Source organism: Glossina fuscipes, unplaced genomic scaffold (genome assembly GCF_014805625.2).
Source record: "Glossina fuscipes isolate IAEA_lab_2018 unplaced genomic scaffold, Yale_Gfus_2 28, whole genome shotgun sequence".
Taxonomy (NCBI): domain Eukaryota; kingdom Metazoa; phylum Arthropoda; class Insecta; order Diptera; family Glossinidae; genus Glossina; species Glossina fuscipes.
The window spans coordinates 17,192,369-17,212,624 of record NW_023998423.1 but is presented as its reverse complement, the minus strand read 5'-3'; the positions used below and the strand labels follow the sequence as shown (position 1 = coordinate 17,212,624).

At 34.2% G+C, this 20,256-nt stretch overlaps 3 protein-coding genes across 3 annotated transcripts; all 3 read right to left on the bottom strand.

The window, feature by feature from the left end:
- Positions 1–2,465: 2,465 nt before the first annotated feature.
- On the bottom strand, positions 2,466–6,992 carry LOC119636640 (putative inorganic phosphate cotransporter). Its single transcript, XM_038032130.1, has 4 exons — positions 6,629–6,992; positions 3,909–4,045; positions 2,778–3,851; positions 2,466–2,684 (listed from the first exon to the last, which is right to left on the bottom strand). The coding sequence occupies exons 1-4, from the start codon at positions 6,648–6,650 to the stop codon at positions 2,475–2,477; spliced, it is 1,443 nt and encodes a 480-aa protein (XP_037888058.1). The 5' UTR covers positions 6,651–6,992; the 3' UTR covers positions 2,466–2,474.
- Positions 6,993–8,222: 1,230 nt separating this feature from the next.
- On the bottom strand, positions 8,223–10,824 carry LOC119636382 (putative inorganic phosphate cotransporter). Its single transcript, XM_038031697.1, has 4 exons — positions 10,646–10,824; positions 9,604–9,740; positions 8,458–9,531; positions 8,223–8,396 (listed from the first exon to the last, which is right to left on the bottom strand). Exons 1-4 carry the CDS (start codon positions 10,701–10,703, stop codon positions 8,223–8,225), a joined length of 1,443 nt encoding a protein of 480 aa, XP_037887625.1. The 5' UTR covers positions 10,704–10,824.
- A 1,405-nt stretch (positions 10,825–12,229) lies between these two features.
- Positions 12,230–17,886, bottom strand: LOC119636480 (putative inorganic phosphate cotransporter). Its single transcript, XM_038031839.1, has 5 exons — positions 17,801–17,886; positions 15,670–15,806; positions 15,398–15,599; positions 12,531–13,420; positions 12,230–12,461 (listed from the first exon to the last, which is right to left on the bottom strand). Exons 1-5 carry the CDS (start codon positions 17,820–17,822, stop codon positions 12,258–12,260), a joined length of 1,455 nt encoding a protein of 484 aa, XP_037887767.1. The 5' UTR covers positions 17,823–17,886; the 3' UTR covers positions 12,230–12,257.
- Positions 17,887–20,256: the final 2,370 nt, after the last annotated feature.

Sequence of the window (20,256 nt, the reverse complement as noted above, 5' to 3'; positions counted from 1 at the left end):
CTATTTTCATCAAAATATCAAGAAAATTGCGAACTGTAGCTTGAGCACATAAATACATGAACAGAACTCAGACGGACAGACAGACGGACAAGCATGGATTGGTGTAACAAAGGTGTGTCTACGTTTCTTCAATCTTTCTGCGTGTTACTGTGCGCACAACGCGTAACACAACGGTGTACGGTAGAAAAAAACCCCAAAAATAGGTAATTTAGATACCCAATATTATTGAGTGATCGTGAGTCTTTGCAATTTTTGTACAGATACTGTAGAATTACCTATAAAAGACACAGGAATTTTTGCTATTTAAATCATTCTTTTTGACTTCGAAAACAGAGGTATTCTCAGTTCGTGTTGAACGGTGGGGTGTCATTTGATTGATTTTGCCGATTTTCCATACAAACTCACTTGTAAAAAGTTTGCCACACAAGTCCACAGAGTCAAGAACATATCTACTATGTAGGTTCTCTGAAGCTTCCTTCTGAATGTTGCAAGCGCTTTGTGGAAGTGAATACAAGGCCACCCCTCTCTGATGAGTAAAAAATAATCCGGAATTTAAAATAATTCAATTTCTGATTTCTGATGGACCTTAGGGTACATATCTTTCGGTTTGGCCAGCATAGGCGCTGCAATTATATGTATAAAGGATATATATACAAAAATAATTTCTTGAAAACAGATAACAGAAAAACAAATCTGTGTTAGCAAATTCTATCATGAGATAAATTTGCATCTTTAAAACACATAGATCAATGAGGAACACATGTACATAACTATCATCTTTCTTATCTCAATATTTGCGCTTACTGCGAATTCTAACAACGAAACAATTAACAGACAGCGTGGACGCAGATAAAGAAGCAAGATCAAGAAATTCAATTAGGATATTCTTATCATCATTTACGTAACAAGTTTATGGTATTTTCCGTTCGCTATTGTTACAAATGCAATGAAGAATTTGTAGTACGTAGGTGGTGTAGGTCATAACCATAAAAGGTCTATTTAAAAATTTTGTCATATTTTCAAAATATAATTGTGTCTTGCATATTAACTAGTAATAAAATTTGCCATCGTTCTTTAAACATATTTATAAAGCAAATTGAACAAGGACGACAAAGCGGAAATATGTTAATCTATTCATGGCGTTAACGCAGTGACAAACATTTACTGTAATAAATAAATTTTCTGGAAACTATATATCGTTTAATTAAAAACAAATAAAAAAATACATTTATAAATATTTCGCGACATGTTTAAAATTTATTGTATTTATTATAATATTTTGCTGTAAATTGTTACGTAACATTTTTGCGTCTAAACGCAAAAAACCAGAAAGACTTAAGAAGAGCCTCACTTTTATTATACCCTAGACAGGGTAGGACAGTTTTCTGAATTTGTATCAGTTTGACTGTCCGTGTCTCTACCCCTCCGCATATATTTTTCTGTTCAACTTATAGGTCACAATCTCATGATAGTTTCATAGAATTTCGTATGAAGACACAATTTTCTCTTGATCGATTTGGACCATGTTTACGACTATTTCCATTCCCTGTTTTAGAAAAGTCACTATATAAAAAACCTTTCCCATTTTTTACGTTTTGCGAAAAACCGTGAATATTGGCACTTTCGCATTCTGATTGCGCGTAACGAACTGAGATGGAAGAGGGACACTCTTTCAAGTCTCATTTTTACCAATGTTTCTACAAATTATAATTTAATACGCAATAAATGTTAATTTTTAATTTTTTGTGCTGAAAACCCATACAGAATAGCACTTTAGCATATAAATGAAAGTTTGGCTTACTTAGGTTGATTTGCAGACCGCTTTTCTCTCATGAAAAAATAAGCTTTCGCATGCGAGAATTTCAGATATTCTAATGTTTATAAGATACTTGCACTAAGCGAATTTGTGTAGAATATTTAACAGTGCTCCTTACTTTAAAGAATTTGCATCTTAACCATACCGCGATCACATTTATGGTTAAGTGAAACAAATTTCCGTTTTCATAAACTTACTATTCTTAAACCGTTTTCATTCCAACTGAAAATTAAACCTCTACCTATATAAACAACATATGAAAAATAAAAAGACCAAAAGTCATGATACAATGAGTTTTTAGTGTGAAGGAATTCAATTCAATGTAGGAAAACTCGCTCAGGAAATGTTTACAGTTCGAACCTAGCATGTGCTCCCCGCTGTTGTCAGCAGATATTACAGCTGGTTCCAATAGATTATTTATTGTTTACTCGAACGATGCTTTGAATCTTATGAGGATGCCAAAATAAGGGTCCTTCTAGTGATAGCCTTACGAGACGAGACTTGTTTACCTTTTTATTAGTGATGCAGGTAATTAGTTTTTACTTTTCCGTGAGTCCAACTTTTGTTACTCTACTTTGCGAAATGCAATTAATATTTCCTTTGTATTCCTTTTTTTTGTTTTTTGTTTTTAAAAAATGAATTAAATTTTTGTAATTTATTAGCTATTTTTTACATGATCACTACTTTCCAAGGAAGTTGTGTTCGTCTTATCATTACTAGCAGAACTTGATTTGGGTTTGGTGGCCAAGAAATCTTGCGCATCCCAAGGTTGAGTTTTAGCTGTGCCCCAAATAAGATAAATCACATTACCCACAAAGAATATCGAGGCAGCTATTAGGAAAACTAACTGCCATTGAGTCCTACTATGCTGTAATTTTTAAATCGATGATAAAAAAATAAAAATAATAATAATTTTTAAATATTTCCTGCTTCTTTCTTAGGTCAATAAACAATTTCTTACCGTATCTGTTACAATTACGCCAACCACAAGAGGTGTTATAATGGGCATAAAACTTACTGTCGTATTAGCGATACCCATTAGTATGCCAGCGTGATTAGGCGACAAATCGATTGTGTTTAATGTGCAGCCAATAATTGTGCCACTGTTAAGGCCCACCAATAGAGTCATTAGAGTAATCGCTAAAGTTTTCTGATCATCGTCTAGGAAACCAATTCCTACCAGACCTATAGCAGGTAACCAAAACGCCATGGTATTAATGCACTTTCGTAAAGCCGTCAGACTAATGCATTGCTTGTGTTGTATGATTTCTGCTGCCAAAGCGTACACGTATGATAGAATCCACATAGCTAAGAAGGGCAAAGCAGAGAATAAAGCATTGCTTTTGATTTCCATATTCAAGACACCGTTCATGTAAGAAGGAATTTGATGTTGCATTGTCGATAAGCCCCAGACGGCGCAACAGCGTGTTACGCATAATGCCAAAAATGGTTTCGATGTGAATATAGCTTTCCACGGTATAGGAATTTTTTTTTGATGAAAATCTTCTGCTCTTACTAAAGAAGACTCAATGTAATCTCGTTCAGTTTTACTAATAAATTTCGATTCATTGGCGTTATTGGCACCCAATATCCACCATAATATGCACCATGTAAAACACAAGCCACCCGATACGTAAGATATTCCTGGCCAGCCGAGAGAGCTTTCCGCTATTATACCACTAACACCTAAAGCCAAAACTGTGCCGCATTCAATGCCCGTATGGCTAAGAGTACCCAAACGATTTCTTTCATCCGGTGGAGACCATTTGGCTAAATGCTGATGTATGCAGGGAAACATCATGCCCTGAAACAAACCCGTTGCGACGCGAATTGCACAAAACGCTTGCCAACCACCTTTCATTACACATAAAGGTGTTAAAGCACTACCCAATCCTGAGCCAAATGTCGAGACAGTCATCACCAGTTTTGTGCCAAAATGTTTACACAAAGAACCACCAACGAATTGCGTAGCGACATAACCCCAGAAGAAGCTCGAGAGTATGTAGGAGATTTGCTTTTCATCCCAATCAAATTCCTAAAGAATGCAAAAAATTTATAAAAAATTTTAATTAACTCAGAAATCAACACTTACCGGAAAATCAGGATTTGAGGTTTCAGCATTGGTCATCGCTACCACGGCCACACCTACATTTAAACGAGCCATATATGCGACAACGATGTCAAAAAATAATAGCAGAGTCTGCAAATGACGCACACCCAGCTTAGGACCTAAAAGTATAAACGATATTGCAATACATTTAGTGCTAATGTTTTCTGGGCTTAGTACTTTAAATAAAAATTTTACATATGGCGCAGAAAGATGTCTATCATTATCGAGTTATTTATCAATGATTTTGAAGACTATCATTTGCTTATAGTATTGATTCAGATGCATGAACAGTTTAATCAAAATATTGTCTAGCGTTTAGCTTCCACTTTTTCCCATGTGCTAGAAAATTTTCTCGAAATGCCTCATTTTTTAAGCCAACCCCCAAAAGGAACCCGCAATTAGATGTCGTCATTGGAGTTAAAGCAAGCAAGAGACCGAAGTTTTCCATATTGAACTCTCACGATATCGTGACTTTTGACATATCGCGCTCTGTGTCTATTATTGTTGTTGGCACTACTTAGTTATTGTTTCATTTGGTTGGACCAAACTGCCACACACCATATCCTCCCGGCCCAGCCAAATGGAACCGCCATGGATGGTCCGCCCACTCCCGGTTATTTGGGATTTCGATATCGAGACACATCATCACAAGTACGGTTCTGGCAGCACTATCCTTCGAATTAAGCAGAAAAAGCAAAGTTTCCTCCAATTTTTTTGGCACCGAACTTATTCGAAGCTTCAAGCAACCATATTGTGTACACTTTAGCATAACTATAGGTACACGAACGAACTTATTTGTACCCCATAATATTTATATAGCACCAAAAAGTGAAAATATATTAATTTACTTATTTCATTGCGTATAGTTTACGATATGAGTGCCAGTGCAGGTAAAAGAATTATAATTTTGATCAACCGCCCAGTTCCCGACACGTCTATCTGTCTACGCATCTATGTCCTAATCTTGCCGTCAGGTACAATTGTATATAAATTCTTTATTGAATTGGATCGACCCCATCTACAAGTAGACATTGATATATCGTAAGCGTACGTACAAGCGTGAGTAGAAAACCCCAAATTTCAAAATATTTCTTTTCGTATTTTCCAACCTGTGGCCCTTTACAATTTATAATGAACGATGTTTATCGAGATAAGTTGAAATTTTTACGTAAGCGGGCCATTACCACTGCACGATCGTAAGTAATAAAAAATTACGATTATTAAATACATTTGCGATTCTTGTTTTGGTTAGGGGAATGGGAATATTAACGCCATGCACGTTCTTGACTTATTTTTATATTTTGCTTTATATATATTTTATTTTTTTTATTCTTGCACTCATTTGCTAAATGCATTGATTACCTTGTGATAGCTAATCTTTATATACATTAGAGTAGGTATTTATATACATTTGCAATTTCCTAATATTTAAACAGGTAGACAGGTATTAATTGAAGGTAAATGTTTGTTCGTTGATTTTTCATTTAATTTATTACAAGAAGTTAAATATTAAAAAGTCTTTGCCTTTCTATTGTTGTTAGAACATAACCGAAAGGGAACTAAACGTCATCAATATGTCTAAAGTTGCGAATTGAACTGAATAGCGGCTTGACAAAATCTTTTCCAGAAACTCAAGTAAGGAGCGAACTGCAAAGCTTCACTTGGTGTGTGCATTATTTGCGCTTTATGTGTGTCACAATGTTTCCCAGAGCGTGAAATAATTCATGTATTAGTTCATTAACCGCGTATGAGTAGCTGAGTAGATACGAATACTGACTACCAAGTCTGTCAGAATTTGTTTAGGTCGCACACAACCACTATGCGGCAGCTGCGTCCCTATTTCTTTGCCTTTCGTCATTTCTTTCCGACCGTTCCCGTATTACACGAATCATGGCCGTGCTCTGAGTGATGAGTGATATAATAAAAAAAATAAATATGCAACAGGTGCATAGAGTAGGTCTTCTGAAAAGTATTCCAATTAAAAGTAACAAAAAAGATATAAAGTAATAAAATATATTATTACTATTGATAAACAATACCAGGAAACCGATTGTGTATCATGCGGTTCAATGACCATTTCACTATAAAATTTTTAATGATTTGTAGGTAAAAATTTGTTATATAGATAGGCGATCGTTTGAAAGTGGTTTAGATCAATAAATTTGACGGAAACTGACGTGACGTGGACAACAAAATCTTTTCAGAATTGTTACGGTTGTTCTTCGGTTCCTTGTTAGGAAGTCATTAGCAAAACGATCAAAATTTGGCCAGTTTCACATTTCAACACAGCTGCTCTTAAATAAAGATCGACAGCAAATATTTTTGCAAAGCCTACTAATAAAAGTTTTAATCGTTTGCAAGCTTCCTGCTTATTGGACGTAGGTGATTTATTAACGCTTTGTTCGCAATTTGGTAAAACGTCATTAATCACAAACTTCCACCAACACAACATGTTTTATCACGAGCCTATAAGAATTTGCTTTCTTATCGCAGTGAAATCCAAAACCCACTTATGGTGTTCAGGTCTAATTTCGATTGTCTTGTAGTTTGCCCTCACTTGCAGCATGATGTATATGAAAGCTCAATACTTTTTAGACTATCTGATAAATAAAACTTGCGACGAAATAAATCGATTATTTTTTTCGTCCTTACTTAAGGTAATTTACTCGTTCACAAAAGTTCATTATAAACATTTGTAATACCTTTGCTCTTCACTGCTTCCATTTGTTCATTTGCGTTTAATTAAAACAATTTATTATTTTTTATTGTTGTTTATGTTTTATTTTTCCTTTTCACTTTTTCGATTTAACTGCAAATTTAATTTTTATTTTAATTTTTTTTACCGAAATAATTTAACTTCACTTTTATCCACTAAAATAATTTGAATTGTTTTCATAAATGTATTCGTTCGAGATTTTTCTTTCTTGCTTTTCTAATTCAATATATTTATCATTTTCTAATTTTCAAATCGTTTTTGATGAATTCATTAGTCCGCTACTAAAGAACGTCCACTAATTTTAAACGATTTATTAGAAATGGTTGTTTATCACTTTTTATATTCACTCGATGCATTAAGACTTGAAACGAAGACCATTGCGAACCTTTCCCCACTTCGCGTTGACCATAAATCACATTTAATATTTTTATGAGTTCATACACGGTCGCCAAGAAGTTTTTGATAGTCGCTGCCTAATTTCTTATTGACTTCGGCAATTATTGTATATTTGTTTATATCTTCTGCCAAAGCTCACGTGTACATCATACATACGTACGTATATTTCATTGCTGCACACGACTATTAACTATCTTCATATAATCCAAAGTTTTATAAAACGTAACATTTTAGGAACTGACGCTTTTTTGCTTCTACGGCATTTAACGTAAGACTAATTCAAAAAAATATTCTCCCACCGATCATTGCTTATAATAAAATAAAATACATTATTTAACATCTACAATTGTGAACAAGTAACAACACTATAGTGGGCCCTGGCGCATTATTAATTGCCCTACATCCCCTACAATTATTCGTATAGCGACTTTTAAAAATAAGGCGTTATATGGGAAACGGTCGAAAACATAATCCGATCTGAACCATTTTCTACATCATTTTTACACCCATTACCGAAAGCTGACAAATATATTCATTTCGTTAAAACGGTTGCAACACCCAGAAGAAAGCTTCAGAGTCTCCACAAAGCCTTAAATTCTGAGTCGGTTGAAGCAAGCCCGTTTGTTCGGTTGTTCGTCTGTTCGTTTGTAGAATGTCCTTTGTAAAGATTCTCATGACAGCAATGGACTTTAAATTAGGCAAAAATATTAGAATTTCTCGCAGGTAGGTAGGTATTGACGCCTACAACGACCACATGCCTATACGATAAAAACTTTTATTCTGAAGATAGAAAAAAATCAGCTCTATGCACTCCATAGTATAGAGCATGAAAATTTAGTTATTTTACTTCTTTTGTCTTTTTTAAGATAAGGTAAAGGATACAGTGTAAAAGATTCGTTTCCGAACGAATTTAATTTTCTTACTTGTTTTTTTTTTTAGTATCGAATTTGATAATTTTGAGTGCACAGAGAGATGGATTGATTGACAATATAGAGGTAATAAAATCGCTTCACTTATATTCTCGGGCCGACCAACCCTATTTATGCCTTACACTTTTGATGATGACGCCCTTTTCTTGGTACGCCAAATAGCTTCATTTGCTGATATCTGATATCTTATCCTGGGAAAATTCATAAATTTCTGTCGCAAGGTTATTAGATTTTCATATTGATTTTATTAAATTTTCATTTTGCATTTTTATCACTTTTACTATTGCTTTCCAAATCCTTTTTTAATAAAAAGTCTTCAGCATCCCATGGTTGAGTTTCGGCCGTACCCCATATTATGTAAATCGTGTTACCCACAAAAAATATAATGGCAGCGATTAGGAATACCAATTGCCATTCCGACCGATTATGCTATATACAAAAGAATATAACGATGATAACGGTAATAATAATAATAATTCCAAGAACTTACGGTATCACTAACGATAACCCCCACTACCAATGGTGTTATAAGAGGCATTAAATTACCAAAGGCATTACTGATACCCATTAGTATGCCAGCATGATTAGGTGATAAATCGAGGGGATTTAAAATACATCCAATTGTACATCCACTATTAACACCCACTGCCACGGTCATTATTGCAATAGCCCATGGTTTCTGGCCTTCATCGAGAAAACCTATTCCTACTAAAGCCACAGCCGATATCCAAAAAGCACATGAGTTAGTTATTCTACGTATGCTCGTTAAACTCAATCCCTTTTTTCTTTGCATTATATCAGCAGCTATTAGGTACACATACGACATACACCACATGGCCAGAAAAGGTAAAGCGGAAAATAGTGCATTACTTTTAATCGCCATGTTTAGGACACCATTCATATATGACGGGATTTGAGATTGCATTATGGATAGACCCCAACCTTCTGCACACTTAGCTGTTAGCATTGCGGCGACAGGTACAGAGCATACTATAGCCTTCCAAGGTGTTGGAATTTTCTTTTTATGAAAATCTTCCGAACGGGCTAAAGATGTTTCAATATATTTCATTTCTCTGTGTGTTATAAATTTCGATTCCGTTGCATTATTAGCCGCAAATACGTACCACAAAATACACCAAGCGAAACAAAGACCAGCGGATACATAAGATATACCTGGCCATCCTAAAGGGCTTTCGGCAATAAGACCGCTTACACCCAAAGCCAAAACAGAACCGCACTCAATGCCTGTATGACTAAGTGCTCCTAAACGATTTCTTTCATGCGGCGGTGACCACTTAGCCAAGTGTTCATGTATGCAAGGAAATAACATGCCCTGAAATAAACCCTGAAGTAAGCGTACCGCACAATAAGCCTTCCAATCACCTTTTAGAACACTCCAGGGCAACAAAGCACTTAATATAGCCGAGCATAAGGTACAGACTAGCATAGTTGCCTTAGCACCAAAACGTTTGCACACCGGTCCACCAGGAAACTGTGTTAAAACGTATGTCCAATAAAAGCTGGATATAATGAAAGACATCTCTTTTTCAGACCAATCAAACTCCTGTAAGACATAGTCGAAAAAAAATATTTGAAAAAAACATTTACTCAGTAGGTAGTTTTATGTGAGACTTACCGGAAAATTGGGATTTGTAGTTTCAGCATTTGTCATGGCTACCACTGCTATACCAACGTTAAACCGACTTATATAAATCACAACAATATTTAGGAAAATCAACAAAGCTTGAACGTAACGCATACCAAAGGTGGGCACTGAAAATAAACGCAAAGCAATTAATGCACGAAGAATACGAAAATATCGGGCTCGATAACTTCGATAATCAATTAATTTCACAAATATTATTTAGGAATCATTCTATACCACCGCGGCTTGAAAGACACAGCGTGGTAAGCTTGAGATCGTCGTTGCAAATTTTCAAATCCAAAAAATTTGCGTTTTCAACCGAGGATCTATAAGCAGCGATTATTTAGAAACTGGAATATTTTAATAAAAAGGTGCAGTAATTGCTATTAATATAGCGTAAGATCCTTCAGAAATTATTTAACACTCCACATATATATTGATAAGAAAATGTAAGGATATCGCATCGCCCGGCATATTTAAGCAAGAAACATAAACTAATTTTATCTTGTGCTCGGATTAGCTTTACGGTTTTTACTATAGCCAAAGAATTTTCGGTTTGAAGAAGAATTTTTGAATTTTTAAATTGAAAATGTTGTAATATACTTGCATAGTTCTAAACATGAAGGACCCTTTGGCTTATCTTTAATATTGATGAACCGTACCTTTTGACAATTACATGATGATTTTTTTTTTTCATTTGACGAATCACGTGTAAGACGTCGATGATCAGAAAAAATTCGAGAAAGAGGGAGCAGATAGGTTAAGCAATTGTTTCGTCACGATCACTTTTTAGCAGACATCGTTTGACGTTTTAGCAGCAAAAGGTGCTTCATGAAAAGAGAAAGCTCTAGAGCTGATTTGAAAACGCCATAATAAATGCCATTGATTAAATTTCATTATCAGTCTATAACTTTATGAGGCTAATCATAATTAACCGATTGTTTTTCTTGGACGCGAATAAAAACGAATTCAAAAAATAATTTTTGCTCGCTTACAACTAGTAAACAACTGTTGTTTTGTTCCAGTTCTCTACCTTTATTATTGTCATTATTGCTATTGATGTTGTTAATGTTGTTTGTCACCTCAGCCATTATTAAAGACAATGAAATTTTTTAATATTTTTTAAATTATTTTATGCAAAATCAAATAATTTTATTCATGTTTTATTTCTTAGAATTTTTTCTATTGAACGAAACGTTTTCAATGAGAGATAAACGTAAACTAATAAGTGAGATAAACAATTACATTTCTTATTAAAAAATTTAAAGCCCTCTTATCTAAAATATGTCGACAAAAGATTAACAACAGTCGATTAATAAATAAAACCTTTTTTTTTTTTTGATTGTTTTTATTGCTAAATACTTAGAAGCAACAAACTTGTTTATAAAATCTCTTAAGTCTCTTAGCTAACTAAGTAAGTAACTAACTGGTAGCTTTATTAAAAAATGCCGTTAGAAAAGCTTAACACTTTGTCTTAAAAACTATGTTAATGCTTGGGCTTTCTATCGCATATTATATTCTAGACGCAAACCTTTGCTGTTTCTAAATTCTTCGACTTAGGTCTAATTAAGTATTCATTTGTTATTTCTATCACTGTCAGTGTTGTTCTTCTTCCTTTCCTTTTTTTAACACAAAGTGTCAATATCTCAAGTTTGAGTTTTGCCCGAATCCCATATCACATATTCCAGAAAAAGCACAAGAGCGGCTGTTAGGAAAACCAATTGCCACTTCGACCGATTATGCTATATATAGAAGAATATAATAATGATAATAATGATAAGAACAACAACCACAATAATAATAATCATAACAGTAACAACACTACTAATAATAGAAGATGTAAAGACCATAAATCGCACAATCGTTAAAGAAAAAACAAGTAAGAAAATAATATTCGGTCGCCACCGAATCTTTTATAACCATCATTGTTTTCGTAAAAAAGACAAAAAGTAAAAGAACTAAATTTTCATCCCCTACAATGTGGAGTGGACACGGCTGATTTTTTCTATTTTCAAAATAGAACGCCACGTGGCACATGGGCGTGAGGGTGTTGTCGACATGTCCATTTAAAAGTTTGGGTTACTTCCTTCTCTTCAACAGGAGAATACTACCCGATTGAGAAGACGGACAGATGGACAAACGAACAGAGGGACATGCTTAGATGCATTCCAAATTTAAAAAATACCGTATAATATAGAGTAAGCAAATTGATATATTTTCTTTTTTTCCTATCTCGAATAGAATAGCGGATATGGGTATACAAGACCCAGTGGCAACCGATTATAATTTTCTTATATGTTTTAATTGTTTTTATTGCCAAATATTTGAAAGCAACAAACTTGTTTATTAAGTCTCTTAAGGCAGTAACTAACTGGTAGCTTTATCAGAAAATCCCATTAGAAAAGCTAAACACTTTCCATTAACAAATATATAAATGTCTGGTCCTTCCATGGCATATGACATTCTAGATACAAACCTTTCTAAGATTCTATCGAAATTTGAAAGAAATAATATGAACAAATTCTTTTAAAAATCATTTTCACTTAATAAATTTTATTTAGTTCTAACGGACCTGCCGCTTAAATTTTAATATTAAACTTGCATTTTCGGTTTCATTTTTAACTTAAAAAAACTTATAAACTAATTCAATATCTTTTGCTCAACTGTACACTACTTGTGGGACAGTCTTCTTCATTTGTTTCATTTGGCTTATTTGACGCTGATTTCAGATAATTCTCATCATCCCAAGGTTGCAATTGTGTCGATCCGAAAACAATAAAGAATAAATTACCTAAACCGAAAACTAAAGCTGATATCACAAAAACAATTTGCCACTCGGTACGATCATCCTGAAATTGCGAAAAAAAAAACACAGAGATTGAACAATGTCTTTAACTTATTTCATGTGCAAAGCTTACCTCGTTTTTCACTATAAGACCTACCAACAATGGTGTTAAAATTGGTATTACATTAGCGGAAGTATTTACAATACCCATAAGTATACCGGCATGATTTGGCGATAAGTCGATAGTGTTTAAGGCACTACCTATAGTCGAGCCAGCATTAATGCCTACATTAGCCGTCATTAACGCTATAGCTAAAGTTCGTTGATTCTCATTTACAAATCCGACAGCTATTAAACCAATAGCTGGCACCCAAAATGCCAAACTATTGAAAGTTTTCCTTAAAGCGTTTAGCGAAAGAAGTTTCCGTTGTAGGAGGACATCGGCTAATATCAGATAAACATAGGACATGCACCACATGACGAAGTAAGGTAAAGCCGAAAAGAATGCATTCGATTTCATGTCCATGCCTAAGACCCCATTCATATAAGAGGGTATTTCCGCTTGTAATGTAGAAAATCCCCAAGATTGAGAAGAACGTGCCACCAACAGGGCCCAAAAAGGCCATGAAGCCATGATAGCTTTCCAAGGCACCGGTATACGTGCAGGTTTCGTGCCACTATCATTCGTCATATTCCTTTCAGCATTCTTCGAGCTCTCTATATAAGCCAGTTCTGGCGCCGATATAAATTTCGACTCTGAGGGTGTATTGGCAGAGAATATCAGCCATACTATACACCAGGCCACCCCTAAGGCACATGAAACATAAGATATACCAGGCCAGCCCATGCTAGAAGCTGCTATTATGCCGCCCAAGAACATCGCCAATACAGTGCCACATTCTATGCCCGTATTAGCAAGAGCACCCAAACGATTGCGTTCCTGCACAGGGCACCACGCCGCCAGATGAGCATGTATACACGGAAACAAAAGACCTTGAAATAAGCCCTGACATACACGTATACCTGCAAGGATTTAATAAAAGGAAATTTAAAAAAATATGCAAATTTCATTAAAATATATAAAAAAATTCTTTTTGCGCCACAACAAGTTTTGTGAAAACAAACAAAGATAACAAATAATAACACACTTGTTATAATTTCTTGATGGATTGTATTGGACCTTTAATAAAGTGCGTATAAAGCGCATTAAAATAAGTCTTTATGCCATAAGCCAGTTGTGGTACAAGGATATATTAAGTTTTAGAGGATGTATGCAACACCCAGAGGGACTTAAGGTAGATCCAGATTTTATTATACCGATTCAGAGTCACTTTTTGTTTTGATGTAAGCGTGTCTGTCCTTTGGTTCGTCTTGTTTTCTTCCTTTCGATTTACAGGTCGTTATTTTCAAGAAACTTTGATGAAATTTGGTAGACAGACATGTTTTGGTCCAAGGATGAACACTATTGAAAACGGTTCGAATCGGCCCACTATATAAGACCTTCTTTTTATAAAATAGTGTAGGGCGTTCAACCGTGGATATTTCCAATTCTAAAACTAAATTTGGGCAACATAAAACATATATATAAATATTTTTTAAAAGCGTGGATTTTTTTGAATAAAAATATTAATTTGAAGCGTGTTTTTGAACCAAATTTTATGTTATTATTATTATTATTATTATTATAATTGATCTTTTTTATTTTTACTATTGTTATACCCATCCCCGAAGAATGATTCGTTTTGTCAAAACGTTGGGAATACGCAGAAGAAAGCTTCACGGTCCTCACAAATTATATATATTCTTGATCAGCATGAAATTCTAAATCGATTTAAACATGTGCAGATGTCCATCTGTCCGTCTGTGTAATCTCCGATGTCAAGCTTGTCCCGTTCCCAATCGCCTATAAGATTGCAAGTAAATTTGAAAGGGACACGCCTACAACATGTCCACACGCCTACGTAACGCAGACTGTGAACACTTTTCCTTTCTCGGGCTTTTTGCTTGTTAGTCGTAAAGTACAACACATACACCATATAAATTTTCACTTTTATTCTGAAAATAGGAAAAATCAGCTGCGCCCATGATCATCATGATCGAATATAATTTTCATGCTTGTTGTTGTTATATGTTGTTAATATTGTTATGACTAGTGTACCCATCAGCGAAGAATGCGATGAATGCGAAGAATTCGTCAAACCGTTTTCAACATCCAGAGGAAATCTTCAAAAATCCTATAAAGTGTAGGTGTTCTTGGTCAGTGTCAAATTCTGAATCGATATAAGCATGTCTGTCAATTCAACATTCTGTCCGTTTGAAAGCTCAACTTTCGTATATATAAAAATAGATAAAACGATTAAAATTTCCGGCAAAATTCTATTGGTGATCCTAGAATGTATCTATGCAAATGGAAAAAATCGGTCACGCCCACCTTAAAGCACCAAAATTCAATTTTTGCCTTAAAAGTTTTCAAGACAAAGATAGTGAGTACAAACTATTCAACCATAGGCGACTGCAATTTTTCTCTTATATTTATTATTATTATTATTATTGTTGTTATTGTAACGGAATTACCCCAGTGTAAGGCTTATTTTGCGATGCGTTTGTTATTTAAATGTAATAATATAAATTAACGTATACTTATAATGTAAATATAATAATAAAGAAGAAGATTCTAAGAAAAATAAAGATTAAGAAATAAATAACTTAATAAAAAGAAATAAATAATATATATATATAAACAGGTAAATACGTAAATAAATGAATAATAAAGAAACAAGTCAAGAATTAAATAAAAAATAAATAAATGGATAAATAATGAAACAAACAAAAAATACACACACACACACATAAGCACTCAATTAATAAAGTATTAAAAAAATAAATAATTAAATTAATATATAAATAATAAAGGGAATCATTAAAAGAATTAGTGAAACCATTAGAAAAATGCAGAGAAATTTTCTTATATATGGAATTTCTTATTTCACACACACATACCACAATAAATCTGCCAACCACCCCAGTCAACTGTCAAAGGAATGAGTAGCGCAAACAAAGCCGAACCCAATGTCGAAACGAACATAGTTAGCTTAGCACCGAAACGACGACAAAGATAACCGCCCGGAAATTGCGTAACAAAATAGCCCCAGAAGAAACTCGACAATATGAAAGATTTTTCCATTTCATTCCAATCGTATTCCTTTAGGTAAACCGAAAAGATCAATTTATAGAACATTTTTCATACATAAATTCTTTTGATTTTAATTTACCGGAAAATCTGGATTGGTAGTGTCGGCATTGGTCATGGCCACTACTGAGACACCCGCATTAAATTTGGCGATAAAATTAACGGTAATCGAAAGAAACAATAACAAGATTTGTAGATGCCTTTGACCCAAAACGGGAACTAGAATTAAAAAAATAAAAAAAAATAAAAACAATTATGAAAGATAAAAGAAAGCCAGTTAAAAATAATTTAAACTAAAAACAGTTAAAAACATTATGCTGAGGCACAGCGCGCATCACTCTTCAGTTATCCATATATCTTCACTTTTCAAGGTAAGGTGTTAGTGGTAAGCGATTCGATTCGAACCATTGTCAATAGCATTTGTCCTCGGGCCAAAACACGGCAGTATTTCAGTAAATTTGCTCAAAATATTTCGGAAATGCGACCTGTAGGCCGGAACACAGGGAAACAAGGCAGACAGACCGACAGACGGACGGAAAAGCTTACATAGATTTAGAAAACTATTCTGAAAGGACCAATAGGATAAAAGACGGGTCTATTTCAATCCCTTTTGGATGTCATATACACAATCTTAATACACTTTCTAGCACAAGTGGTGTAGCGTGTAATTAAACAAAACAAATAAATGATAGTGAAATCCCACAAAGCAAGAATGCTAAATATTTTGCAGATATCTTGCTTTCCGAAAGCATTAAAAATTATCACAATCATAAATATTAGTTTTCGAATGAAATATTAGGCTCGTACTAACCCTTGGCAGAATTCGAAATAGACGAAACTCTCACATGGCGACGTTTGAAAATAACTAACACTAACTCAATCGCTCGACTACTTAAAATTTAACTAAAACCACAATAACCAAAAAAGTAGAGGTCCTATGGGTGTTGTTTAGATTCCATAAGGTAAAGAACACATGTGCTATCTGCGATGACGACAATATTTTCACATAATCTTATATGTTTCATCCCGATTCGCGGCAATACAAGGTTTTCCCTTAAGGTTTCAAATTTCGACTTTATTAGGAACGTTCCGCACAGAACTTTGCGACTTTATTTTGCTGGCTGTGCAAAATTGCGCATTGTGTTCTCGAAATCAAAGGCCAGAGGCACCCAATTTTTCATAAAGTAGCCTGACTAGCAAGTTTTGTTTCTACGACTGACCATGCGAGGGATGTACCCTCACACATATATATATATGTGTAACACGAAAATGATGATGGATAAAAAAGAAATGGGGAAAGACAAAGAGATGGGGGGTGAGAAACTGACCCCAGTAGATCGAGTGAGAATCCGATAGATAAGTGTTATGCCTGTACGCAGCATTAGTTGCTGTAGCGGCAATCATGTTTGATCATCAAACCGCGGTGAGATGTAAACACCTGAACATCGATTTGATGGTAGCGACTCTTATCTACTCATGTATGTGGCAAATGCCTGTTAATGACTCATCTCATATGTTTGAAAATTATTTACAAACGACAACATACACTGTTCACCACACAGAATTACTCGTGCATATAATTAATTAATTATTGATAAGCTATCTGCCAATCTGCCGATTGCATCAGTTCTATTTAGTAAGGAAACCGTTGAACCAAAAGTGGAACTCTTCGCCTTGCCTTTTTGGATGTGATTTATACAGTAGCGTATAGCGCAAGTAAAATCGCATTTGTCGATTATCACTGTGTTGTTCGACTGCACTTCTCCTGTGGAAAGGATTCAATCTTTGGTCTATGCATGAAAAATGTAGTTACGCGTATTCCTCTTTCCATCCGCATTGAAATGATGATAGTCTAAGAACTTATAGCCGCAAAACTCTCGCAAATTATTCTTTCACTCACTTCGCACTTTGATATCTTAATGGCACAGAACCATTCGAATTTTTCATAAGACGCGCTATTGTTCACTTATGTGAAAGATGTAATGTAAGGCGTCAAGATTGAACACAAGTGTTCATTAAAACGTTGAAAAAATTCCGAAACTTGTATGCATTTTCTATTCCGTATTGAAATAGGAAACTTTACCCTTTCTTGCTATAGTTTCATAGTAAAGTTGCGATAAAAAGTTAAACGAGGACAACGTATCATTCAGATTTTGGAGAGTATTTAAGTTTCAAAAGAAATTGCTTGCCTTTGGCTTTTCCATTTCTATTACCTTTATTTGATTCCGTAGTCATTTTTCTCTTTTTTCATATACTTTTGTTTTTATTGTCTATAACTCAACTTTAAATTTCACTTGTGCACAAATATTCGCAGCTGCCAAGGTGGGCAGCCAAAAATAAACTCCTTAGAATTGAAAAGATTTTAACCAATAAGTGTTGAAATTGAATTTGATAATGTCTAATCTATCTATAATGCGAATAAATCAAAGCTTTGCTTTTATCTAATAATAAGAAAAAGAAAAAAAAAAAAAAAGGGCAAAAACTTTTTCATGATAATCAAATTATAAAACGCGACAAATCTGCGCGAATAAAGCTTATATAGCTTGCTACCAACTATATAAAAAGCATTGAATTTATAGGCAGTAAAAGTGAATTATTTTTTCAAACTTGTATGAAAGATTGATTAAAATCCGATCAAATTCCAAATTGAAGGGCGGCATTAGCAAATGTAATACGTAAAACAGATATGGTCTCACTTTAATTGAACTAATAAATCTTTGTTGATTTTCGAAAAGACGTCATCATCATAAGAAAATCGAAATTTTTTACTGTACTGTTATGTCTCATAAACTAACATTAACACTAATGTATCTAATCAAAATATATATCTGTCTGTCCTTATCGGTTGCTTTCTTAATAATGAACAGAAGCATTTTAGTGATAAGGTTTACAGCTTATTATCACTGCTGGTAATAAAGAAAAGAAGAATTTTTAAATGGGCCATCAAAAGTTATATTATAAAGCAAGATATCTAAAAGTATTCTGATGCGAATCTGATCGTTTATGAAATTTAAACTGTACGTAAGTACTGTAGAAAAAAAAAAGAAGCATGTCAAGGCAAGTAAATCTCGAACCTATTCTGGATACGAACTTAATTTGACGTTAAAGCTATAGACAATCTTTCTTGATTACAAGGAACGTAAGGTTTCAAAAACTTCTTGGTGACTTTTATTTGTAGGGAAAGAGCATTAAGTAGATACAATTAATTTTCTTTGGTCTGGACAAGTTTTCGGGATACTTATGGTAGGTATTTATTCCGGAGTGGAAGGCGAGAACTTAACGTCCGGTTTTATGCAATCATCATAGCCGAAACAAATAAGAACATTATAGTCAGACAAGGCCGACCATTAAATACTTACTCTACACCGCATTATCTAACACAATTCTTATTTTTATATGAAATTACTATTATGGATCAATTTCTGCCCTACAAAGTATCAATTTTCATGAAAATCCTTACGTAAGATAGGATCCAAAAAATAGAGCGAAATGGACTAAATTGGGTATAAATAATTTTTCCCTGTTAAACTAGTATCATGATATCATTTTCATCGTGAAGCATTGAAAATTATGCTTTTTTCCCGCATGAACTTCAGTTTTCGTTTTGCTGGGAGAATTCAAAAAATGGCTCCAGCCAGTCCAAAGTTTTCGCACCAATTTAGAATGATGAAATACTATTATTTAGCTATCTTTGTCGAGTAAGTTTGAAAATTGAAATATTTTTTCAAAACAATGCATTATATGGGGATGTTTTCAGCGTTCATCCTTGGGGCAGAATACGTCTTTGCACAAATTTCATCAAAATATTTCAAAAATTGAAACCTTGAACACAGATATACATGATAGACAGCCTTGGACAGATTTAGAAAATGATTCTGAACCGATCGGTTTAATAAAAGCTGGATTATGTTAAGTGCGTTACGTACGTCGGCACAAACATAATATTCCGTTTACCACAAGTGGTGTAGTTTATAAAAATGAAAATAGGAAACTAAACTTTGGCACACGGATTTTTCATCGATTAAATAAGTTAAGTTAAGATGTGTGTCTCACACACTCCAGTACAATAGATAATAAACTGAAGTAGTTTCCAAAACAAACTGACAATTTTTTCATTATTTTTTTTCAATTATGTGTGAGGATACTCCTAAAAAGGTTCTACCCAGGATCAAGAAAATTTCCCGAAAGAACCATCTATAAGTTCGTTAAATAGTTCCCGTATTATGATTTCCAATAGTGGTCATTTAACAGGGCAAAGGCATTCCGGAAATTCGCCCAGGCCGAAGAAAATTGATTAAAACTCTTTAAAGGTCCTTTCATACAAATAAAAGTCGCCAACAAATTTTTGCAAACTTATATAACTGACAATAATAATTTTCAATACTGCTTAGTTGAAAAGGGTCAAGTTGACGCACTCCGCAGCTCTAGCGTTAAAGTAAATATAGAGAACTCACAAATTTTTGTTTTCTAATTTTGGACCAAAGAATTACGTGCAACGTATTTTTATAATAAGTGCTTGGACCTACCTTACCGTTGCAGCAACTATGCGGCATAGCATCTTGCCGTATCTTCATTGTAATGATTCCTGACGGCCGCCATTTCCACTCATAAAAGGAATTTCCCCTAAGCAGTTGACGAAATATGTGTATAAGAGAGCAGGTATATGAAT